We start from the raw sequence: 26656 nt of genomic DNA, 5'->3' as shown, positions 1-26656 counted from the left end.
CACCTTGCAAAGTAGAAAAAGTTATTTGGGATCTAGTTACCCATAGTGTCATTAACATCAGGAGGTTGCTGAGAAATCTGTGGGATCTGTCTGAGCTGCATTTGCTAACTACTGTGTTGTACAGGATGTTTGAATCTGTTACCCATATTTACCTTGTGTCATTACTGAATGTTAGGATAAAAGTTATGAACATATAATAGATTGAATTATTTTTCTAACTTGGTTATGGTAATTTATTTTGTTTGTTCAGAACACTGGAATCCTTGGCTTTATCTATAGATTCATACAGCACAGAAAAGACCCTTTGGCCCATTGAGCCTTTACCAACATAACTACCACTACTTGGCTTGTAACTAGGATTTCAAACTGTGTCTACATTAAACAAAAAGTTATGGTTGCTGTTGTGGTTCTACACAACAACGAGCACCCGAGCTACAAATCTTCTCCCAAACTTTGAAGTTATGGTTGCTAGCCAGATGATAACAGATTTGAGGGTCTTATGAAGAATTATAAACTTAGAATGAGATAGTTAACTGAACATAGAACATAACAGCGCAGTAGAGGCTCTTTGGCCCTCAATGTTGCACTGACCTGTGGAACCAATCTGAAGCCCATCTATCCTACATTATTCCAGTCTCGTCCATGTGCCTATCCAATGACCATTTAAATACCCTTGAAGATGGTAAGTCTACTACTGTTGCAGGTAGGGCATTCCACGCCCCTACTACTCTCTGAGTAAAGAAAGTACTGTTGACATCTGTCCTATATCTATCACCCCTCAATTTAAAGCTATGTCCCCTCATGCTAGCCATCACCATCTGAGGAAAAAGGCTCTTACTGTCCACCCTATTTAACCCTCTGATTATCTGATATGTCTCAATTAAGACACCTCTCAACCTTCTCTTTAATGAAAACAGCCTCAAGTACCTCAGTCTTTCCTCCTAAGATCTTCCCTCCATACCAGGCAAGCACCTAGTAAATCTCCTCTGAACCCTTTCCAAAGCTTCCACATCCATGAGAACTTTTTTCCACGTATGGAGCCAGCTATTACGAGGGGGCATAGCTTTAAATTAAGGGTTGGTAGGTACAGGACAGATGTTAGGGGTAGGTTCTTTACTCAGCGAGTCGTGAGTTCATGGAATGCCCTGCCAGTAGCAGTGGTGGACTCTCCCTCTTTCTGGGCATTTAAACGGGCATTGGATAGGCATATGGAGGATAGTGGGCTAGTGTCGGTTAGGTGGGCTTGGATCAGCGCAACATCGAGGGCCAAAGGGCCTGTATTGCACTGTTTTTTTTATGTTCTATGTTCTATCCTTCCTATAATGCGGTGACCAGAACTGTATGGAATACTTCAAACGAGGCCGCACCAGAATTTGGTGCAGCTGCAACATGACCTCATGGTTCCAAAACTCCACCAATAAAAGCTAACACACCGTATGCATTCTTTACAATCCTATCAACCTGGGTGGCAACTTTCAAGGATCTGTGTACCTGGACATTGAGATCTCCCTGTTCATCTGCACTACCAAGAATCTTACCATTAGCCCAGTACTCTGCATTCCTGTTACTCCTTCCAAAGAGGATCACCTCACACTTTTAATAGACAATAGGTGCAGGAGTAGGCCATTCTGCCCTTCGAGCAAGCACCACCATTCATTATGATCATGGCTGATCATCCCCAATCAGTATCCTGTTCCTGCCTCATCCCCATAACCCTTGATTCCACTATCCTTAATAGCTCGATCCAACTATTTCTTGAAAGTATCTAGAGACTTGGCCTCCACAGCCTTCTGGGGCAGAGCATTCCACACAGCCACCACTCTTTGGGTGAAGAAGCTTCTCCTTAACACTGTTCTAAATGGCCTACCCCTTATTTATAAACTGTGTCCTCTGGTTCGGGACTCACCCATCAGCGGAAACATGCTTCCTGCCTCCAGAGTGTCCAATCCTTTAATAATCTTATACGTCTCAATCAGATCCCCTCTCAATCTTCTAAACTCAAGGGTATACAAGCCCAGTCGCTCCAATCTTTCAACCTAAGATAGTCCCGCCATTCCGGGAATTGACCTCGTGAACCTATGCTGCACTCCCTCAATAGCCAGAATGTCTTTCCTCAAATTTGGAGACCAAAACTGCACATAATATTCCAGGTGCGGGCTCACCAGGGCCCTGTACAGCTGCAGAAGAACCTCCTTACTTCTAGACACAATTTTCCACATTAAACTCCATTTGCCACTTCTCAGCCCAGCTCTACAGCTTATCTATGTCTCTCTATAGCCTACAATATCCATCGTCACTATCCACAACTCCACCGGCCTTAGTGCCATCCACAATTTTACTAACCCATTGTTCTATGCCCTCATCCAGGTCATTTCTATAAATGACAAGCAACAGTGGCCCCAAAACAGATCATTGCAGAATCCCACGAGTAACTGAACTCCAGGATAAATATTTCCCATGAACCATCACCCTCTGTCTTCTTTCAGCTAGCTAATTTCTGATCCAAACCGCTAAATCACCCTCAAGCTCGTATCTCTGTAGTTTGTGCAATAGCCTACCATGGGAAACCTTAACAAATGCCTTACTGAAATCCATGCACACCAAATCAACTGTTTTTCCCTCATCCACCTGTTTGGTCACCTTCTCTAAGATCACAATATGGTTAGTGAGGCACGACCCACCCTTCACAAAACCGTGTTGGCTATCCCTAATCAACTTATTCATCGCTGGATGATTATAAATCCTCTCTCTCATAACTCTTTCCAATACTTTACCCACAACCGAAGTAAGACTCTGAGGTCTATAATTTCCCAGGGTTGTCTCTACTCCTCTTCTTGAACAAGGGAACAACATTTGCTAACCTCCAGTCTTCTGACACTATTCCTGTAGACAATGACGACATAAAGATCAAAGCCAAAGGCTCAGCAATCTCCTCCTTGGCTTCCCAGAGAATCCTCGGATAAATCCCACCTGTTCCTGGGGACTTATTTATTTTATACATTTTCCAGAATTGCTAACACCTCCTCTTTGTGCACCTCAATCCCATCTAGTTTAGTAGCCCGTATCTCAATATTCCCCTCAACCACAATGTCTTTTTCTCATTCGAATACGGACAAAAAGTATTCATTTAGTGCTTCCCCTATCTCCTCTGACACTATTCACAACTTCCCACTACTATGCTTGATTGGCCCTAATCTTACTCTAGTCATTCTTTTATTCCTGATAAAGCGATAGAAAGCCTTAGGGTTTTCCGTGATCCATGGCTCCTGCGCTCGTCAACGCCTTCCCTGCCTGACTGGTACATAGTTATCAAGGACCCATAGGAGATGGTCTTTGAATAAGCTCCACATTTCTATTGTGCCCATCCCCTGCAGCTTCCTTCTCCATCCTATGTATCCAAAATCTTGTCTAATTGCATCATAATTGCCTTTCCCCCAGCTATAACTCTTGCCCTGTGATATATACTTATCTCTTTCCATCACTAAAGTAAACATAACTGAATTGTGGTCATGATCACCAAAGTGCTCACCTATCTCCAAATCTAACATTTGGCCAGGTTCATTACCTAGTACCAAGTCCCCTTGTTGGCCTGTCTACATACTGTGTCAGGAAACCCTCCTGCACATATTGTATAAAAACTGACCCATCTAAAGTACTGAACTATAGTATTCCCAGTCAATATTTGGAAAGTTAAAGTCCCTGATAACAACTACTGTGTTACTCTCGCTCCTATTGAGGATCATCTTTGCTATCCTATCCTCTACATCTCTGGAACGATTTGGAGGCCTATAGACAACTCCGAACATGGTAACCGCTCCTTTCCTGTTTTTAATCTCAGTCCATTGTACCTCAGTAGATAAGTCCTCAAATGTACTTTCTGCAACTGTAATGCTGTCCTTGACTAACAGTGCCCCACCACCCCCTCTTTTACCATTTTCTCTGTTTTTACTGAAACCTACAATAACCATTCCTATCCCTGCTCTACCCATGTCTCTGAAATGACCATAACATCGAATCCCAGGTACCAACCCATGATGCAGGTTCACCCACTTTATTCCGGATGTTCCTGAAGTAGACACACTTCAAACCAACTCCTTGCCTGCTGGTGCCTTCTTGCGATCTTGAAATCTTTGTTCTGACTTCACTACTCTCAACCTCCATGTACTTGAACGACAATTTCGGTTCCCATCCCCCTGCTGAATTAGTTTAAACCCACCCGAACAGCATTAGCAAATTTCCCCCCCACCCCCAGGATTTTGGTACACCTCTGGTTCAAGTGAAGACATCCTGTTTGTAGAAGTCCCACCTACCCCAGATAGAGCCTCAATTATCCAGGAATCCAAAACCCTCCCTCCTATATCATTCTTGTAGCCACACGTTCAACTCCTCTCTTTCTCTCTCTATTCCTCGCTTCGCTAGCACGTGACATGAGCAACAAACCAGAGATAACAACTATTTGTTCTAACTAAACTTCCATCCTAGCTCTTTGAATTTCCACGGTAAATTCCCATCCCTCTTCCTACCTATGTCGTTGGTGCCTATGTGGACCATGATTTGGGGCCTGCAAGGATCTTGAAAACACGATCAGAGACATCACGAACCTGTCACCTGAGAGGTAACACACCAAACGTGAGTCTCCCTCGTTCCCACAGAACATCTTATCTGTCCCCCTAACTATGGAGTCCACAATGACTAATGCTCTGCTCCTCTTCCCCCTTCCCTTCTAAGCAGCAGAGACAGACTCTGTGCCAGAAACCTGTGTCCCTTTGCTTACCCCTAGTAAGTCTTCCTCCCAATAGTATCCAAGACGGTATACTAATTGTTGAGGGGAACAGCCACTGCCTACCGGTTCCCTTTCCGTCCCCTGATTGTAACCCATCTACCTTCTTCTTTTATGAGGTGTGACTATCTCTATGTAACTCCTCTCAATAACCCCCTCTGCCTCCCAAATGAAGCAAAGTTCATCCAGTTCCCTGACGTGGTTCTCAAGGAGCTGGAGTTGGGTACACAGATGCAGTCAGCAGGGACACTACCAGTGACTCTTAACTCCCACATTCTGCAGGAGGAACATTCAATTGCCCTAACCTCCATTCCCACTATTCTAAATTCCCAACGAGATTACTAAAAAACTACACAAAAAATAAAGAAACCAGTCATTGGTTTCCAGTCAATTGAAATACAACTATTCTGACACTTACCCTTGTCTATGAAGTAGTCTTTGGGCTGGAGCATTCTGCCCCTGGCTTGGTTGAAGAATTCTATAAATAAGCAGTAAGATATTTAATTTTGTACTGTCTAGCAAAGAGCCTTACGTTGTTGATCTTTATCTGGACTTACCTGGTTGCACAGGAAGCCTTTTGTTTCACATTGGACTTCTGTTTACTGGTTATTCCCATTTCAGCAGCCCTTGAAAATGAAAGTGAACACTAATCAAATTCCAGGAAGGTGGCAATAATTTCCCCAATCTAGCTGCGTTCATTTCCCAACCTTGATCTTGCAAGTAAAGAGGAGCAAGTGAATTTATCACCATCTCTTCACAAACTTATCACAGGGTCTTTTTCTATGAAAATAAAAACAACTGATGTTCAGCTTTTGAATACTAAATACTTATTTCTTTTATAACTATAATGACAAACAGTACTGTTACAGTAATTGTGGCACTTACTTAATCTGCCTTTTTCTGTCTAAAGACTTCTGTGTCGCAATCGAAAGAGCTCCTCGTTCTTTAGGGCTCTTCCATTTTTCCTGCAGTAACGGTGAAAAAGCTCGTTTAAGATCAAGAAAGACAAAGTGCAGATTATACAAATAAAGCAACATTCTTGTATCTTTGCATTATTTTTGTGGATACAGGCACCGATGAAAGCCTACTGTCTTTTATCACTTATTTATTTGGAAATTATGTAACATGACAATCTAGAAGCTATGCAGCAATGTTTTCTAGGAATTATTATTTCGCCTTAATATCTTCCCAAATGACTGAAATTTTCTTAACTTAAAAACAGTTTCTTGTTTCATGTATAACCAAGTTAACAGTCCATATTCAGCAAGTTAACTGTCTCATCTGAATTACATTCATTTTTAACTTTTTCGTTCACTGATGCGACCATTGCCCTTGAGAAGGTGGTGGTGAGCTTCCTTCTTGAATCGCTGCAATCGATGTGCTATAGCCAAACCCATAATGCCATAAGGGAAGGAGGTCCAACATTCTGACCAGTTTCACTGAAGGACCAGTGATATATTTCAAAGTCAGGATGGTGAGTAGCTTGGAGGGGAACCTGAAGGTAGTGGTGATCCCATGTATTTGCTGCTATTGTCTTTCTGGTCAGTAAAAGTTATGGGGTTTGAAACGTGTTCATGAAGAATCCTTTAGAACTGATGCAGGGTATCTGTAGATAGTATACACTGCTGGCAATTAATAATAGAGGAAATGAATGTTTTAATGATGGATGGAGTGCCAATAAAGTGGGGTTGCTTTGACCTCAATGGTGTCAAGCTTCTAGTGTTCTTGGAGATGCACACATCCAGGCAAGTGAGGAGTATTCCATTGCATTCCTGACTTGTGTCTTGTAGTTACTGGACAAGAAGAAAGTGAGGACTGCAGACGCTGGAGATCAGAGTCGAGAGTGTGGTGCTGGAAAAGCACAGCAGGTCAGGCAGCATTCGAGGAGCAGGAGAATTGACGCTTCAGGCATAAGCCCTTCATCAGGAATGAGGTTTGTGGTCTGGGGGGCGGAGAGATAAATGGGAGGGGGTGAGGCTGGGGCGGAAGATAGCTGGGAATATGATAGGTAAATGAAGGTGCGGGTGGAAGTGATAGACTGGAGAGGAGGGTGGAGCAGATGGGTGGTAAGGAAGGAAGATCGACAGGTAGGATGGTCAAGGGGGCAATGCCGAGTTGGAGACTTGGGACTGGGATAAGGTTGGAGGAAGGGAAATGAGGAAACTGGGAGATAGTGAGGAAAGAGATCAATCTGAGACGGGTACAGTTGAGAACAGAAGTGAGTCAAACAGTCAGGGCAGGCAGGGATAAGGTAGGACTAATAAATTAAACTGCATTTATTTCAATGTAAGGGGCCTAACAGGAAAGACAGATGAACTCAGGGCATGGTTAGGAACATGAGACTGGGGTATCATAGCAATTACAGAAACATGGCTCAGGGATGGGCAGGACTGGCAGCGAAATGTTCCAGGATACAAATGCAACAGGAAGGATAGAAAGGGAGGCAAGAGAGGAGGGGGAGTGGCATTTTTGATAAGGGATAGCATTACAGCTGTGCTGAGGGAGGATATTCCCGGATATACATCCAGGGAAGTTGTTTGGGTGGAACTGAGAAATAAGAAAGGAGCGATCACCTTCTTGGGATTGTATTATAGACCCCCTAATAGTCAAAGGGAAATTGAGAAACAAACTTGTAAGGAGATCTCGGCTATCTGTAAGAATAATAGGGTAGTTATGGTAGGGGATTTTAACTTTCCAAACATAGACTGGGACTGCCATAGTGTTAAAGATTTAGATGGAGAGGAATTTCTTAAGTGTGTTCAAGACAATTTTCTGATTCAGTATGTGGATGTACCTACTAGAGAAGGTGCAAAACTTGACCTACTCTTGAGAAATGAGGCAGGGCAGGTGACTGAGGTGTCAGTGGGGGAGCACTTTGGGGCCAGCGACCATAATTCTATTTATTTTAAAATAGTGATGGGAAAGGATAGACTAGATCTAAAAGTTGAAGTTCGAAATTGGAGAAAGGCCAATTAGAAAGCTGATTAGGGGCAGATGTTCACAGATAAAGGGACGGCTGGAAAATGGGAAGCCTTCAGAAATGAGATAACAAGAATCCAGAGCAAGTATATTCCTGCCAGGGTGAAAGGGAAGGCTGGTAACTATAGGGAATGCTGGATGACTAAAGAAATTGAGGGTTTGGTTAAGAAAAAGAAGGAAGCATGTGTCAGGTATAGACAGGATAGATCGAGTGAATCCTTAGAAGAGTATCAAGGCAGGAGGAGTATACTTAAGATGGAAATCAGGAGGGCAAAACAGGGACATGAGATAGCTTTGGCAAATAGAATTAAGGAGAATCCAAAGGGTTTTTACAAGTATATTAAGGACAAAAGGGTTACTCGGGAGAGAATAGAGCCCCTCAAAGACCAGCAAGGCGGCCTTTGTGTGGAGCCACAGAAAATGAAAGAGATACTAAATGAATATTTTGCATCAGTATTTACTGTGGAAAAGGATATGGAAGATACAGACTGTAGGGAAATAGATGGTGACATCTTGCAAAATGTCCAGATTACAGAGGAGGAAGTGCTGGATGTCTTGAAATGGTTAAAGGTGGCTAAATCCCCGGGACCTGATCAGGTGTACCCGAGAACTCTGTGGGAAGCGAGAGAAGTGATTGCTGGGCCTTTTGCTGAGATATTTGTATCATCGATAGTCACAGGTGAGGTACCGGAAGACTGAGATTGGCAAACGTGGTGCCACTGTTTAAGAAATGTGGTAAAGACAAGCTAGAGAACTATAGACCGGTGAGCCAGACCTCAGTGGTGGGCAAGTTGTTGGAGGGAATCCTGAGGGACAGCATGCACATGTATTTGGAAAGGCAAGGACTGATTAAGGATAGTCAACATGGCTTTGTGCGTGGGAACTCATGTCTCACAAACTTGATTGAGTTTTTGAAGAAGTAACAAAAAAGATTGATGAGGACAGAGCAGATGTGATCTATATGGACTTCAGGAAGGCGTTCGACAAGGTTCCCCATGGGAGACTGATTAACAAGGTTAGATCTCATGGAATACAGAGAGATCTAGCCATTTGGATACAGAACTGGCTCAATGGTAGAAGACAGAGGGTGGTGGTGGAGGGTTGTTTTTCAGACTGGAGGCCTGTGACCAGTGGAGTGCCACAAGGATCGGTGCTGGGTCCTCTACCTTTTGTCATTTACATAAATGATTTGGATGCGAGCATAAGAGGTACAGTTAGTAAGTTTGCAGATGACACCAAAATTGGAGGTGTAGTGGACAGCGAAGAGGGTTACCTCAGATTACAACAGGTTCTGGATCAGATGGGCCAATGGGGTGAGAAATGGCAGATAGAGTTTAATTCAGATAAATGCGAGGTGCTGCATTTTGGGAAAGCAAATCTTAGCAGGACTTATACACTTAATGCTAAGGTTCTGGGGAGTTTTGCTGAACAAAGAGACCTTGGAGTGCAGGTTCATAGCTCCTTGAAAGTGGAGTTGGAGGTAGGTAGGATAGCGAATAAAGCGTTTGGTATGCTTTCCTTTATTGGTCAGAGTATGGAGTACAGTAATTGGGAGGTCATGTTGCGGCCATACAAGACACTGGTACGGCCAGCATTGGAATATTGCGTGCAATTCTGGTCTCTTTCCAATCGGAAAGATGTTGTGAAATTTGAAAAGGTTCAGAAAAGATGTCCAAGGATGTTGCCAGGGTTGGAGGATTTGAACTATTGGAAGAGGGTGAACAGGCCGGGGCTGTTTTCCCTGGAGTGTCAGAGGCTGAGGGGTGACCTTATATAGGTTTACAAAATTGAGGGGCATGGATAGGATAAATAGACAAAGTCTTTTCCCTGGGATCGGGGAATCCAGAACTCGCGGGCATAGGTTTAGGGTGAAAAGGGAAAGATATGAAAGAGACCTAAGGGGCAACTTTTTCACGCAGAGAGTGGTACGTGTGTGGAATGAGCTGCCAGAGGATGTGGTGGAGGCTGGTACAATTGCAACATTTAAGAGGCATTTGAATGGGCATATGAATAGGTATATGGGCCGGGTGCTGGCAGGTGGGACTAGATTGGGTTGGGATATCTGGACGGCATGGACAGGTTGGACCAAAAGTCTGTTTCCATGCTGTACATCTCTATGACTCTTTGACTCAGTTACTGGACAAGCATCAGGTGTCAGGTGGCAAATTATTCACTGCAGAGTGCTGAGCCTCTGACCTGCTCTTGCAGACACTGTATTTACATAGCCAGTCCAGAACAGTTTATAGTCAGAATATGTTTCATACTGTTGTTTAAGTAATAAAGTGTCCTTAACATTTTCTTTTAGAAATCAGATGTCATGTTACAAAAATGATGATTTTTCTTGAAACACATTCCCTGAACATTTTATCTGCATTAACAATTCAATAAGGACTCGTTACATTAATTAAACTCTTCCACAAAATATTCCCATGCTTCTCAGAGTACAATTTGCATTGGAAAGTGAGGACTGCAGATGCTGGAAAGTCAGAGTTGATAAAGTGTGGAGCAAGAAAAAGCACAGCAGATCAAGCAGCATTAGGGGAAATAGGGGAGTCGATGTTTCGTTCAGAATCTTTCATCTGAACAGATGAGAGGTTCCTACCTGAAACGTCGATTCCCCTGCTCCTGATGCTGATGCTGCTTGACCTGCTGTGCTTTTTCCAGCTCCACACTCTATCAACTATAATTTTCATATCATACCTTGTAATTGTCTCTGTTAGCTTCTCTAAATAAATTACATGTCATAATGTTCGAACATAAAAATAATATTCAGGTACAGAAATACTTTGTTCACTGACCCCTAGTTAGTCTAAGTTACCATTTGTCTCAGCTGTTTTTCTTTGCGAATTTCCCGATCATGGCTCAGAATTTGCATTCTATCTTCAGGATTGAATACAAAGAAGATGTCGTGAATCTCATAAAGGGCAGCTCGTAACTAGAAAAAGGAAACCAACACTTACAGATATGGAATTTTGCAGTCTAAAATTCAACTGACTGAATTTGTGCAGTTTGACTTAATACCTGTGTAACAACTCTTTCGTGCAATGAAAGATCTTGCGATGACACAGCACCTCTTTTGAGAGGGGTTTCTATCTGAAAATTATTGATAAATTCCAAGGTATCCTTCAACAAAAACATACAAGTGATTACATACAAACCCAAATGATTGCTACTGCTAGAAATTCAAAATATATTAAAATGTTTATTTCTACCTCAGTTTATTTCAAAATCTATTAAAATATAAATTGTTCTAAGCATAATATTTTTTATCCCAACAATATCGGTTTCCAACTTTCACTGGAGAATTGAGAATATATCAAAAAAGGAGAATTTAAACAACTATCTTTGAAACAAAGGAATAGGACTAACTGAACAGCTCTTCCAGAGGCAAGAACATCACAATGAGCTGAAAGATTCCATGAGTGATTTCTTATCCATGAGCATACAGTGTCAGATTTTAAAGTTCTTACTTTTACAGTTTGTTGAAGTTGTTTCAATTTCTCTGTTTTCATCAGTCTACGAGTAAGGAATCCTTTTGCCACAGCTGTAACTTTATTAAACTTCTTCTGGATGTCTGATGTAATCACCTTAAATACAGGAATTTCATCACGATGACATCAAAGTGAAAGCTTGACAAGCTTCTCGAGTTAACTCCATTCACTCCAAAGTATTACAGATAAAAAACAAACAAATAGATAAATTCCTTAAACAAATAAAAAGAACTGCAGATGCTGGAAATTAGAAATTGCTGGCAAAACTCAGCAGTCTGGCAGCATTTGTGGAGACAAATGAGTTAACATTTTGAGTCCAGTGACCTTTCTTCTGAAGAAAATATAGCCGGGAAAAGATGGGGTTTGGGGAAAAGAGTAATGGGTTGGAGCATCCGCTTAGCATTCACTCCATCCCCCATCCCATCTTAAGCATATATTCTAGCCTTTTCCAAGCTACAATCGGATAAATCCTTTCACAAAGCAATGTAACTAGCTGAGGACTGCTATTCACATGAGATATTGACCAATACTGTATTGGGAAATGAATGTTTTGTTCAGAATATATCAGGTGGCAAATGGTCAAATGCAGTCCATCCAGTTTGTTTATGATAGAAAGGTTTCCATCATACTCTGCCGACATAAGAGATTCATTGTATTCTTGGCTGGTGCGTACTCATGTGTCATTTACACAGCTGTGAGACACCCAAAAAAAAAGCACCACAACATCTCTAAATAAGAAGGGACAATCCATTCTCCAAATGTGGAAGAACTTGGAATTTAATATGCATGGACTGGGTTTTCTAGGGCTCAGGAAACCTAACAGTTAAATGCAGGAAGGAGCTGCCAGATGAAAATCAATGGCAGCACTATGTTAGCATTTTAACTCCATTAAACTTAAAAAGAGAATTGTATACTAGTATGATGCATTGGTACTTCCATTTATAAAACATGTTCCTAGCTAGTTATCTGCTTCTAAATTCTATTTTTGCACAACTGGAGATAAAAGGTATAACTCATTTGTCTTCTTTCATTTGGATCAGCCTCTTCGCTGAAAATTTCAGTCGATTCTCATCACAAGATTACTCTTCAAAGAATGCTATGCAGCATAAGTGTGAGGTGACAATTTTCCTGGGATATACAAGCAGGAACTCTAGTTTCGGCCACATTTGGTGCAAGAGTTCATTCCATTAAAGGAACTCAAGTGCACCTTGGAAAGAGCTGCACAAAGGGTCATGAACAATTGGCCGGAGGCAGTCAACCTTGTCAAGAGGCTACATAGCACAATGCTCTAATGGTAAAGCCTTTAAATTTAAAAGAATACAATAAAAGGACAATAGAATATTATATGGCCGTCTAGGAGGAGGAAGTGAGGACTGCAGATGCTGGAGATCAGAGTCAAAAACTGTGGCGCTGGAAAAACACAGCAGGTCAGGCAGCCTCTGAGAAGCAGGAGAGTCGATGTTTCAGGCATGAGCCTGTTCTGATGAAATGCTTATGCCCAAAAACATTGACTGTCCTTCTTCTCAGATGCTGCCTGACCTACTGAGCTTTTCCAGCATCACATTTTTTGACACAATCTAGAAGCTTGATGTTCTATTTAAGAGAGCAGAGGGGTCAGATTTATTGGCGGTGATTCTATCACATTTTAATAAAATTACCTCCCCCTCTTGCAGATGCTAGAACTGTGTTAATAAACAGAGTACATAAATCATATATTTTAAAAGTATTACTTGCATCATAGGCTTTTTCACCCCAAGAAAAAAAAAATAATTTTGATTTTAAAAGTGAAAAAAATAGTTACTAGTTCTTGCCTATGCACACACTTCAGTCTCAGTAAAACCTCTTGAAACCTTACAGAGCAAATTCATTCTCAATATAGAATATAGATAGATACTAATAATCTGGAGAACTCCAGTTCTGGTGGACCTCTTGGCTTCTATCCCATGTGGAATACTCGTCAAAAAAATTACAGAAGAGCTCTAACAATAGTGAAATGCTGGTCTGAGTCCCATCCCATGTAGAACTGAGCTGACATGAAAGCCAGCATCTGCACTTAATTCCATGCAAATCTTAAAATTTACATTGATTTGGCGTATTTAGACATCCAAATACATGCAAGAGGAATGACAATAAATTACTGGTAAAAGACCAACTCAAGATTCTAAGAAAAACAAAGACTTTATAAGCATATTGATCATTCCACACATTACTTCTGCCATTTAGGAATCTAAGTAGATTGTACAGAGCTATCTTGTTTCATCTCACCTGGGACCGTCTATTCCGTTGTTTAAGGAAACATGAAATCTGCATCTCATGCATTTCATCATTCCCAGTTCCCCACTGACTCAAAGAGGATTCAGCATTTGTTGAATTACTGGTAAAGGCTGGAAAAATAAATTGGCAAACAATGCAACTTCAAAACATTGAGCAAAGATTTTAAAAATGCTCTATCACTGAATACCCACCTTCTGAATTATGCATTCTTTAACTCATTTACAGGTAATTTCCCCAAGATGAGGTTACAAATCATTCAAACCAGCTATCAAGAACATTACAGCTTGGAGTAATTCTCGTTTACATCAAAGTTCAATGCCATTAGGGTGGAAAACAAATACTAGTCTTGTCAGTACACTCCATCCCACAAAAGAATGTTAAAATAATTGAAATCATCCAAACTTCAGCACAAAATCAGATGAATGCATTGTGGTTGATAGGAAGAGAAGAAATAAATAACAAGGTGACAGGCTGAAATCTATTATTAAGCAGGTTATAGCAGGATATGTGGAAAATCTCAATGCAATCAGGCACAGCATGATGGTTTTGGAAAGAAATGGCACTTAATGAATTTATTTGACTTTTTTTTCATGAGGTAACAAACAACACTGACGTGGTATATTTCAATTTCTTGAAAGCATTTGATGTAGTGCCACATCAAACAACACCATAAGACCAGAGACAAAGGAGCAGCAATAGGCCAGTTGGCCCATTCAGTCTCCTTCGCCATTCGATCATGATTGCTAGGTTTCTCAACCCCATTCTCTTGCCTTCTACCTATAAGCCTTCATTCTCTGATGAATCAAGAACCTAACTCTGAGAAAATCAAGCCTTCCTCAGCCTTCTGCAGCAATGAGTTCTCCACATTAACCAGCCCCTGGCTGAAGATATTTTTCCTCATCTCAGTTCCAAAGGGTCATCCTTTCACTCCCCTCAGGTCTTGGTCTCCCCTACCAGTGGAAGCATCTTCTCCAGTTCACCCTATCCAGACCTCTCAATATTCTCAAGTTTCAATGAGATTCCCCTCTCACCTTTGTAAGTGCCATTGAGTATAGAACCAAAGACCTCAACTGCTCCTCATATTAGATTAGATTAGATTACTTACAGTGTGGAAACAGGCCCTTCAGCCCAACAAGTCCACACCGCCCCGCCGAAGCATACCCACCCATACCCCTACATCTACATCAACCCCTTACCTAACACTACGGGCAATTTAGCATGGCCAATTCACCTGGCCTGCACATCTTTGGACTGTGGGAGGAAACCGGAGCACCCGGAGGAAACCCACGCAGACACAGGGAGAATGTGCAAACTCCACATGGTCAGTCGCCTGAGGCGGGAATTGAACCCGGGTCTCCAGCGCTGTGAGGCAGCAGTGCTAACCACTGTGCCACCGTGCCGCCCAAATATGACAAGCCCTTCATTCCCAGGATCATTCTTCAGAACTCCTCTGGGATCCCTCAAAGATCAACGCGCCCTTCCAGAGATATAGGGTGCAAAACCGCTCACAATATTCCAAATTCAGTCTGATAAGAATCTTATACAGCCTTAGCAGCACATCCCAGCTCATCTTCTTGCCCTCTCATTTGCTAACAATGCATTTGCATTTTTTAATTGCTCACTGAGTCTGCATGCTCACCTTAAGAGCACACAAAATAGAAGCTGTGGCATAGGAGACAACATGACAAGCAGGACAGCAGTTTGGTTAGCTGACAAAAAGCAGAGTAGGGATAAACAGGTCGTTTTCAGATTGAAAAGATTTAGTGAGTGGAATGCAATAGAGGTCAATAGTGGGGTCTTCAGCTGTTTGCAATTTATATAAAATATCATGGATGAAGGGACCAAATGCAGAATTTTTAAATTAGCTGATGACACAAAGACAGATGGGAAAATAAATTATGAAAAAGATATGAATCTGCAAAGGGATCTAGACTGGTTAAGTGAGTGGGCAAAAATTTAGCTGGTGGAATATCAAATTGGGCATTCATAAACCTGATCACTTTGGCAGGAAGAACCAAAGTATTTAAATACGAAAGAATCGTATGCTGAAGTACAGGTAGACTTTAGTGTTCTGTACATTATTCACAAAATGTTAGTGTGCAGGTACAGCATCTGATTAGAAAGACAAATGAAACTAAACAAACCAAAGAATTGTAAGTCATCTGGCCTTTGAACCTGCTCCAACATTTAACAGGATCATGGTTGATCATGCAACCAACTATCCTGTTCCTGTCTTTTCCCCGTATCATTTGATCCCTTTAGCTCTAAGAACTATACCTAACTCATTCTTGAAAACATTCAATATTTTGGCCTCCACCATTTTCTCTCAGAGAATTCAAAAGACTCAACTCTTTGGGTGAAGGAGTTTCTCCTTGTCTCAGTCCTGAAAGGCCTAACACAAAACATAGAAAATAGAACAATACAGCGCAGAACAGGCCCTTCGGCCCTCAATGCTGCGCCGACCTGTGAACTATTCTAAGCTCATCCTCATACACTATCCCATTATTATCCAACTGCTTATCCAAGGATTGTTTAACTCAGCCACATTAAGGAGATTTAACTACACTGGCAGGTAGGGCATTCCACTGTCCTTACCATTCTCTGAGTAAAGAACCTGCCTCTGACATCTGTCTTCAATCTATCACCCCTCAATTTGTAGTTATGCCCCATCATACAAGCTGACGTCATCATCCTAGGAAAAAAGTCTTTCAGTGTCTACCCTATCTAATCCTCTGATCATCTTGTATAGCTCTATCTTAGCCGCTTTCTTTCCAATGAGAACAGACCCAAGTCTCTTAGCCTTTCCTCATTAGACCTTCCCTCCAGACCAGTCAACATCCTGGTAAATCTCCTCTGCACCATTTCCAATGCTTCCACATCCTTCCCGAAATATGGCGACCAGAACTGTACACAATATTCCACGTGTGGCTGTACTAGCGTTTCGTAGTTGCGGTTCCGGAACTCAATCCTTCTACCAATGAAATCTAACACACCGTATGCCTTCTTAACAGCACTGAAAATGTGTTGCTGGAAAAGCGCAGCCCTGAAGAAGGGCTCATGCCCGAAACGTCGATTCTCCTGCTCCTTGGATGCTGCCTGACCTGCTGCGCTTTTCCAGCAACACATTTTCAGCTCTGATCTCCAGCATCTGCAGTCCTCACTTTTTTCTTAACAGCACTATCAACATTGGTGGCAACTTTCAGGGATCTATGTAAATGGCCTCCAAAGATCCCTCTGCACATCCACACTACCAAGAATCTTTCCACTAACCCAGTATTCTGCCTTCCTGTTATTCTTCCCAAAGTGAATCACCTCACATTTATCTGCATTGAACTTCATTTGCCACGTCTCAGCCCAATTCTGCAGTTTATTCAAGTCCCCCTGCAACCTGCAACATTCTTCTACACTGTCCACTACTCCTGTCATCTGCAAACTTACTAATCCATCCACCTATGCCTGCGTCTAAGTAGTTTGTAAAATTGACAAACATCAGTGGTCCCAAAACAGATCCTTGTGGCACACCACTAGTAACCGGAATCCAGGCTGAATATTTTCCATCAACCACCACTCACTGCCTTCTTTTAGATAGCCAGTTTCTAATCCAAACTGCTTAAATCACCCTCAATTCCATGCCTCTGCATTTTTTCCCACAGCCTACCATGTGGAACCTTATCAAAGGCTTTACTGAAGTCCATGTACACCATGTCAACTGCCCTACCCTCATCTACATGCTTGGTCACCTTCTCAAAAAACTCAATGAGGTATCGTATCCTGCAATTGTGGCCTCTAGTTCTGGACTGCCCAGTCATCAGGAACATCATTCTTACATTTACCCTGTCAAGTCCTACTAGAATTTCAGAGGTTTCCATGAGATTTCCCCTAATTTTTCTAAGTTCCTGTGAATTTCATCCTAACTAATCCAGTCTCTCTTTATGTTGTTGTTTAAAGTAAACAGTATGTAGTACAAAAACAGAAATGTTTTATTGCAATTGAAAAAGGTATTGGGGAGATCGCACCTCGGATACTGTGAAAAGTTTTGGTTTCCTTATTTAAAAAAGAACGTAACTACATTCAAAATAGTTCTAATGGAACTGGGTGGGTTTATCGCACAAGAAAGGTTTGAACAGTTCGGGCCTGTATCAATTGGAATTTAGAAGAATATGAAATGCCCTTAACAAAACAGGAGATCCTGACGATACTGGACAGATAGATTCCAAAAAGATTATTTCTCCTTATGGAAGTAGTTAACACTCAAAGTTTGAAAACACACAGTTTAAAAATAAGATAGAGGATGGTAGACTAGTTAGCAAGGTTAAATCTCATGGAATACAGGGTGAACTAGCCATTTGGCTACTGAACTGGCTCAAATGTAGAAGACAGAGGGTAGTGGTTGAGGGTTGTTTTTCAGACTGGAGGCCTGTGACCAGTGGAGTGCCACAAGGATTGGTGCTGGGTCCTCATTTACATAAATGATTTGGATGTGTGCATAAGAGGTACAGTTAGTAAGTTTGCAGATGACACCAAAATTGGAGGTGTAGTGGACAGCGAAGAGGGTTACCTCAGATTACAAGATGATCTGGACCAGATGGGCCAAGGGGCCGAGAGGTGGCAGATGGAGTTTAATTCAGATAAATGCGAGGTGCTGCATTTTGGGAAAGCAAATCTTAGCAGGATTTATACACTTAATGGTAAGGTCCTAGGCAGTGTTGCTGAACAAAGAGACCTTGGCGTGCAGGATCATAGCTCCTTGAAAGTGGAATCACAGGTAGATAGGATAGTGAATAAAGCGTTTGGTATGCTTTCCTTTATTGGTCAGAATATTGACTACAGGAGTTGGGAGGTCATGTTGCGGCTGTACAGGACATTGGCTAGGCCACTGTTGGAATATTGCATGCAATTCTGGTCTCCTTCCTATCGGAAAGATGTTGCGAAACTTGAAAGGGTTCAGAAAAGATTTACAAGGATGCTGCCAGGGTTGGAGGATTTGAGCTATTGAAAGAGGCTGAACAGGCTGGGGCTGTTTTCTCTGGAGTGTCAGAGGCTGACGGGTGACCTTATCGACGTTTATAAAATCATGAGGGGCATGAATAGGATAAATAGAAAAAGTCTTTTCCCTGGGGTCGGGGAGTCCAGGACTAGAGGGCATAGGTTTAGGGTGAGAGGGGACAGATATAAAAGGGACTTAAGGGACAACCTTTTCACACAGAGGGTGGTATGTGTATGGAATGAGCTGCCAGAGGAAGTGGTACAATTGCAATATTTAAGAGGCATTTGGATGGATATATGAATAGGAAGGGTTTGGAGGGATATGGACCGGGTGCTGGCAGGTGGGACTAGATTGGGTTGGGATAACTGATCGGCATGGATGGGGTGGACCAAAGAGTCTGTTTCAGTGCTGTACATCTCAATGACTCTATGGAGAATATTCCTTTTTCTCAGAAAGTCACGAGTCTGTGGAATTTTCTTCCCCTCAGTACAGTGGAAAGTTTGGATATTTTTAACACAGAGGCAGAAAGATTCTTAACAAACAAGGAGTCAAAGGTGATCAGTATAGGCAGGACGTGGTGTTGAGGCCACAATCAGATCAACAATCAAATTGAGAGGTGTGGCAACTTGCCCAAATACAGAACTAGGGGAGAAATGCTAAACCCATGTAAACTATGCTGAGCCTGCAAGAAGCAGGAACTGGACTCTACAAATAAAATGCATGAGGAAATCACAGAACAACGACACAAGACCTAGTCACCCCTTCACTGGTTATTCAGCTATTGACATCCTACTCATACCATTGACACTTTTGATCACCTGCAAAGACTTGTTATTCAGCCTGTTGATACTCCACTCATACCATTTGGACTTTCTTTTGATATTCTTAATTACCCGGAATTATCTTGCAATGATCTTTCCTATAAATAAACACTTCCCTCAACTCTACCTGACGAAGGAGCAGCACTCCAAGAGCTTTGATTTCAAATAAACCTGTTGTACTATAACCTGGTGTTGTGTGACTTCTGACTTGGTGTGGATATCCATAGCTCCTTGAAGGCAGCAGGAGAGGTAGATAAAGATGGTTAAGGCATGTGGGATACTTGCTTTTATTACTTGAGGCATTGATTACAAGAGCAGAGAGGTTACGGTGTAGCTGTATAAAACATTAGTTAGGCCAGAGCTGTTCTGGTTGCCACACTATTGGAAGAATATGATTGCATGAGAACATGCAGAACAGATTCACCAGGATGCTGGCTGGAGTGATTCAGCTATGAAGACAGTAATAGGCTAGGGTTATTTTACTTAGTGTTAGATGGCAATGGTTTACCTGTTGCTAAAGTCTAAGTGCTTATAATGAATATTAATTCTTGCTCAGCACTGAAGCCTAGTCAGTGCTTTCTATTACCTAGGTCTGACAAACCATGTAAATTAGGGAACTTTGTTACTAACTTAAAAATCTTTAACTTGTGTATTGACTCCAGGAATAGTGAGGCTTTATTTCCAGCAGACTATCCCAGTGAGTCGTCACAAAATATTCAGGTGAAGAACTGAAACCTGATTTGGAGGCGCTGGTGTTAGACTGGGGTGTACAAAGTTAAAAATCACTACACCAGCTTATTGTCCAACAGGCTCATTTGGGAGCACTAGCTTTCAGAGCACTGCTCCTTCATCAGGTGATTGTGGAGAATAAGATTGTAAGACTCAGAATTTATAGGAAAAGTTTTCAGTGTGATGTAACTGAAATTATATATTGAAATTTTTGAAAAATATTTCAATACATAATTTTAATACTTTTTCAAGCTGGAACTGACAACCAGAAGCGACAGATTCAAACCACTATAAATGCCGGAGGAAAGATCACAGAAGCGCTTCACAGGAGGCTCCCAAGCACTGAGGATGTCACCTAGACAGGGGACGAAACGTCTGCAACACAAATTCCCAGCTCAGAGAACAGAACCACAACAACGAGCACCCGAGCTACAAATCTTCTCATAAACTGAATATATAATTTCAATTACATCACACTGGAAACTTTTCCTTTAAATTCTGTGTCTTACAATCTTATTCTCCACAATCACCTGATGAAGGAGCAGCGCTCTGAAAGCTAGTGCTTCCAAATAAACCTGTTGGACTCTAACCTGGTATTGTGTGATTTTTAATTGAAACATGTTAAGACAGAAGGGCTACAGTGAAGTACTGAAAAATGTAATATTTTAAGAAATATCTGAAATTATATGTTTTCAACCTGCAAGTCTTCATGGAAAGAGGTCCTTCAGCCCATTGTGTCTCCAGGCAAAGACTTGGGGATTGAAAATATCTAATTTTGGAAATTCCACCATATTTATTTTCACATAGTTGTATGTAATTTTAAAGGAACAACAGCAACTTAAAATTTAACATAGATAACACTGCAGAGAGATAATTTTATACTTTAAAATCAGAATCAGATCCAGTGTTGACAAGGGCATTTTTAAGTGCTAAAAATTATACAATTATTAGTGAAGATTCAAGCAACTGTAAAACAAAGCTTTGTTTTCATAGCCTTTAGAAATTCTAATTACCAATGTTAGAAGAATTACTGAGTTGATGACCATCCACTTGAGTGATTAGAGATGAAATTGAGTAGTTTTCATTTAATCTCCTCCAATCTAATGACATTTCTTTACTGGAGCGATTTTCTGTTGATTCCAACACAAAATTCATTTGCTCTCTAAATCGTCTTTCCTGTTCCTCTATTTCCTGAAACCCAAGAAGAAAATCAGCTTGTAAAGACCACATTTTTCATATTTTTCTCCAGTTCTGGATTGCACACCCAAAAAGGAAAACTTGAATACTTCTTTGAGCAAAGAAAACAATAGAAGGAGCCAGTGCAGTTTTAGAAACAAGTTACTGGAACTCACTGCGAGTTGTATTTTCAACTTGTTCAAACGATGGGAGATTGATGCTGGACTCATTGATACTATGGATGGATACATATTCAGGGCAATTTTTCCCAGAAACAGACTGTTTTTTTTACAATCAGTAATCAGGATAGTTGTGTAGCTCAAGAGTGCTCAGTCTGACAACACTCAATTGTCCCAATCTGATTGGACAGGTTGCCAGTCTGGCTCTCTTAGCAAGATGACAGCAGAGTAAGACGCTCCAGCCCTAGCTCCTCTACTCGCCAGTGCCTTTTACTTTTTCTTTCTTTTTCTCTCTTTGTTGCAGTGTTCCCCGCCCAACCCCACCCTGTCCACCACCACCCTTTTAACTTCTTAAACTACCCAGTTGGAGGGAATGAGGAATGGAGGCTGAGACCAGTCCGGCGCAAGAGACGCATTGGAGAACCGTGCCAGTGTGGGAAGCAGGTCGTGGCCTGAGCCCAAAGCAGTGAGCCGAGTCCCAGGCATAAGTCTTGGTCGGAGCCCAGAGCAGGGAGCAGAGCAAGGAATGGACCGAGCTGAAAGGCCAGTCACCGGTTCTCAGCAGAACAAGCCCAGGCCAGCCGGAGAGATGAGTCCTGGAGGAGAGTCCAGGACAGAGGCCAGTGCATGGAAGTAGTGAGGCCTTGTGTTCTGAAAAAGGACTTTAACTTGAGTACTTTAAATATATTTTTCATTATCATTCTGGACTTTTTAAAACTCTGCATTCCCACGCTAGTCTTGTTTTTACTATTTCACTTCACAGGTACATTTAAAGTATCTGTCCCTAGGTACTCTGTACCTAAGATGGTGCTGACAGGCCCATTACTAACTTTTCACTGCACTCCTTCGAGTGCATGTGACAATAAAGGCTATTCTATTCTATGAACACACAGCTGCAGAAATCCTTCAGACTTGAAAAATGACAATTTGCTCTTTCTCCTTGCAAAGAAATAATAAAGCGTTGTAAGACAGCTAGCTATTCTCACCTTTTGCTAATAAACTATTGCCTCTATCTAGTCCCAGAAAGGCTAACCAGTTAATCAATCTGTGTCTGCAGCAAGAAATTGAAAGGACTGAGAGAGAAGTTTCTTAGAGATTGGAAGGGCTCACAAGAAGCATAAGGACACCTCACTAAATCTTGGGGTTAGAGCTATCAAACTGTGTTCCCTAATTTATTTTTCTCCACCCCCAACACCTGTGTCTTTGAGCTCTATCTCTACCTATCAAAGAAGGTATTTTGTATGCTTTCCTTTATTGGTCAGAGCATTGAATATGTGAATTGGGAGGTCATATTGTAGCTGAACAGAACATTGGTTCGGCCAATTTTGGAGTATTGCATGCAATTCTGGTTTCCTTCCTATCGGAAGGATGTTATGAAACTTGAAAGGGCTCAGAAAAGATTTACAAGGATGTTGCCAGGTTTGAAGGATTTGAGATAGTTGGAGAGAATGAATAGGCTGGGGCTGTTTTCCTTGGAGTGTCAGAGGCTGAGGGGTGACCTTATAGAGGTTTATAAAATCGTGAGAGGGATGGATAGGATAAATACACAAGATATTTTCCCTGGGGCGAAGGAGTCCAGTACTAGAGAGCGTAGGTTTAGGTGAGAGGGGAAAAATTTAAAAGGGACCAAAGGGGCAACATTTTCATGCAAAGGGTAGTGCATGTATGGAATGAGCTGCCAAAGGAAGTGGTGGAGGCTGGTACAATTACAACATTTAAAAAGGCATCTGGATGGGTATATCAATAGGAAGGGTTTAGACAGAAATGGGCCAAGTGCTGGCAAATGGGACTACATTAGGATTGGATATCTGGTCAGCATGGACAAGTTGGATTGAAGGGTCTGTGACTCTATTTACTCTTTACTCCATCCCCACCCTATCTTCTGCATATAAACCAACAATTTCCTTGCTACCATCATTTCTGAGGAAGGGTCACCAGACCCATAACCTTTACTGATTTCTCTTTACAGGTACTTGCCACACCTGCTGAGCTTTTCGAGCAACTTCTGTTTTTACATCTATGTTTTTTTGGTTTGTCTCTGTCTGGCAGGACTTAAGAAAGGGTAGAGTTTATATTGATAGTTCACATTTTGTTTGCCTGCAATATTATGGACCAGACAGATCCTCAAAATATATTATGGAGTCAGCCTAGACACGAACTTTTGTATTTTAAAAATGCAAGTGTAAGGCAGTGTGATCCAGATATAATTCTATTGGTCCACCACTAAGCTTTCATGAAAATATAATTCATTCCGACAATACAGTTAAGATACAACAAATAGAAAAATTGGTACAATTTTACTCTATTGAAACACTGAACAAGTTAATGTACTATTTAACCCCAATCATCAACTGTTCCAAAACTAGGCAACATCCCTACACAAACACAATTTACCACCACAGTTATTATTCTCACACACTGTCTCTCTCCAGTCCAGTAGAAAAAAAAAACTATCTGCCTCTTTTAAGAGGCAGCTTCTCTGTCTAAGATTTCATTCTAGCATCAGAGAACTCAAGCTTTCACCTCCAGCAGGCAGCAAAGCCCACCACCTAAATGAAAGCAAAATTAACATCTTCTGAGTCTGTATGAGCCTGACCACATCCTTTCCTGATTCTTGTGTCTTACATTAAAATAAAAACACCCAGGAGAACTCAAAACTGATTACCCAACTGCTTGCCAGAAGGAAACATTTTGGCACCACTGTGATGACACCCCTCTGCATGTCTTAAAGACACAGTTTTATCACAGTGGTTAGAACAGATTTATTTGTACTATGTAGCAGCTTATTGTTAAATTGAAAAAAAAAACTGGTCAGTATTTTCTGTTAATCCAAGGCCATCAAATAGGAAAATTGGGATGTTCCAATAATATGATTAAATGTTTAACTTTTCTGATGACCCTGTGAGTAGTGGCACTTGAATAAGAGTACACTTTCCCAAATGGATCATGACAATTTATTCTAATTATCATTATTCTCTCCAGAAGATACCAAATAGTGAGTCAATTGTTTCGGAAGGAGAGCAGAGCAACATCTGATAACCTTTTGGGTAATACGCTAACATTGTTAAGATGTTTCATGTCACTTAATAACTTTTTTGATGTAAGTAACAAAAGATAATCCGGAAACCTTCAACATTAATTACCAGGCAGTTTGGTATCTCTAGCAATTTAAGTGGGACCATAGCCAGAGGAATAATAGGAAATCTCCAGGTGCTAAAACTTAAAACAGCACTGGCAACAGTCCTCGATAAAATTCCACAACCTTTACATAATAAAAGCACTTCCATGTGGGGAAGGTGGTCCTGAAGAGGTAGCAAACATGTTCACCAGTATTCTAGAACAATTTTGTTAAAAAAAATTGTATCTGTGTCTGTACGTCTTAGAAAAATATTCTACCTAGACTTTGCTTCCTCGTGTTTTGAGAAATTCCTAAATTTGCAGACCTCCAAAATTATCTGCAGTAACTGTCCCATGAGAGGATTGAACCTCACTTTTGCACTTTCCTGAAGACATTTGTTTGGATAAATAATTCTTGATGCTTGGGAATGCATCAAGTTTTAGAATAGGGGGAACTCCCAAGAATAATGTCTTTTCAAGAAGATGATTGAATTCCACCAGCCATTTTTTAAAACCTATATGCATTAGATCAATATCTCAGCAGCATTTTTATGACCTTCCAAGCAATTAACAACAGCTCCTAATTTACCATCATCTGCTAAATTTACCATTTACTCAGTATCTTATGGATAAGGCACACTGGAGAGTATAAGCAGATTATAATGAATTAACTTTTCAACTGGTAATAAACAACATTATAAAATGATTTTGTATCCCCTGAGAAGGCGCAATGTCACTGAGTGTTTCCCAGTTGAATATCCGAGGGTACAGTGTAAAGAAACAGTTTCCAAATGTCACTTGTCAACCAGTGCTAAACTCAATGTCATCAGCTGGCCTTTCTTTTTTGAATCGATTCCTATTTTATACTTTGATTAATTAGATGATAAACATCAAGAGTCAAAACAGCCCACTTACTGTTCATTTGAAACCATGGCATTTTCATGGTCTTTTAAAATAAAAGACAAATGCAGACACCCAAATGCAGAAATTTCACCTCATTCCCAAGTGATCTAATTTTTGGCAATAGGGGAAGGGGCGTCTGACTCATGTGAGGGAAAACCAAACTCAGTAGGGTCATTTGAGTTCAATCAGACTACTGCAGATATTTAAAAACTTTCAATATATGTTACAAATAGTGCTTTTCACTTAAGTGTATGAGCTGTTTTCCCCTATCTTCACCTGACTCCTGATGTCTGTCTATAGTGAATACCAGGTGAGTGGCCATGGAGCTGGCATGGACAGTATGATGGGCCATTGTGGCAGGGAATGAGAAGATGCAAGGGCTAGACAGCCTAACAATTTCAGAAATATCAGAGATAAAGTCCTAGAGAACGATGGCTGGCCAGCTTGCTTCAGCATTCAGTCATCCCCACTGCTGCAAAATTTGGAGTTTTCCCTGGTTGAGAGACACACTCAAGATGAAAGAATTTTTACAAAGAGTAAAACTGAGAGAATTTCATGCATTGCAAAAGAAACATGCACATAATGCAGGAGGAACAGTAAAGGGTTAAAAATAGGATATTAACAAGTTATATGTCAAACACAATACTGCAAAATAACAGCTTTTAACCCATCTCCAACGATATTATATTCCTGTAACAGAAGAACATTATGGCAGTAGAAAAGGTGCAATTGGCTATCCATCAGTTACGTTGAATTTAACAAAGAAAACATTTCAGCAACCTTCCCCCAGTAAGGAGCATTTTACCTGTTTATTATGCTTTTTTGATGGTAAAATTTGATGGCAAAATCTAAAATGTCATAAACATTCTTCCTACCCTTCGCAGTCTCTCTTGCTCCTTTTCTTGTTCAGCCATCAGCATAGACAATTGTAACGTGTGTTGTTCCTCCAATTGCTTCCGCATTTCTACAAATGTCATCATCTGTTTTGCTATAAGCTCTCCATCTGAATAATGGAATAGGACAAAAATAATTTAACTCTCTAGAAATACAAATATGCCTGGATTTCCAGACAAACTAGGAGCAGAGTAGCCCATTCAGTCTTTGATCCTGTTCAAACATTCAATAAGCTCATGATTGATCTGTTTGTGTTTCAAATACCATGTTTCGATCTATACTCAAAAACCTTTAATGTTCTTGCCTCATGTTACACCTCAAAGGGG

General features: G+C 41.1%; 1 protein-coding gene across 8 annotated transcripts in view; it reads right to left on the bottom strand.

Moving 5' to 3' along the window:
* The window catches only part of LOC140464733 (centriolar coiled-coil protein of 110 kDa-like), an 84486-nt gene that overhangs the window by 10566 nt on the left and 47264 nt on the right, over positions 1 to 26656 (bottom strand). For 6 of the 8 annotated variants that reach the window (XM_072560206.1, XM_072560207.1, XM_072560211.1 and 3 more), the window contains 9 exons: positions 26312 to 26439; positions 21075 to 21252; positions 13516 to 13634; positions 11230 to 11346; positions 10781 to 10882; positions 10578 to 10694; positions 5666 to 5745; positions 5338 to 5406; positions 5199 to 5258 (listed from right to left, as the gene is read on the bottom strand). In XM_072560206.1, coding sequence (XP_072416307.1) covers positions 5199 to 5258; positions 5338 to 5406; positions 5666 to 5745; positions 10578 to 10694; positions 10781 to 10882; positions 11230 to 11346; positions 13516 to 13634; positions 21075 to 21252; positions 26312 to 26439 — 970 coding nt within the window. Of the gene's footprint in view, positions 1 to 5198; positions 5259 to 5337; positions 5407 to 5665; positions 5746 to 10557; positions 10695 to 10780; positions 10883 to 11229; positions 11347 to 13515; positions 13635 to 21074; positions 21253 to 26311; positions 26440 to 26656 lie in introns of those variants that run through there. The other 2 variants (XM_072560209.1, XR_011954971.1) reach the window with 2 other exon arrangements.

The sequence above is a fragment of the Chiloscyllium punctatum genome, chromosome 40, assembly GCF_047496795.1.
Source record: "Chiloscyllium punctatum isolate Juve2018m chromosome 40, sChiPun1.3, whole genome shotgun sequence".
NCBI lineage: Eukaryota > Metazoa > Chordata > Chondrichthyes > Orectolobiformes > Hemiscylliidae > Chiloscyllium > Chiloscyllium punctatum.
The sequence above is the reverse complement of the archived record's forward strand: the minus strand, read 5'-3'. Positions and strand labels throughout refer to the sequence as shown.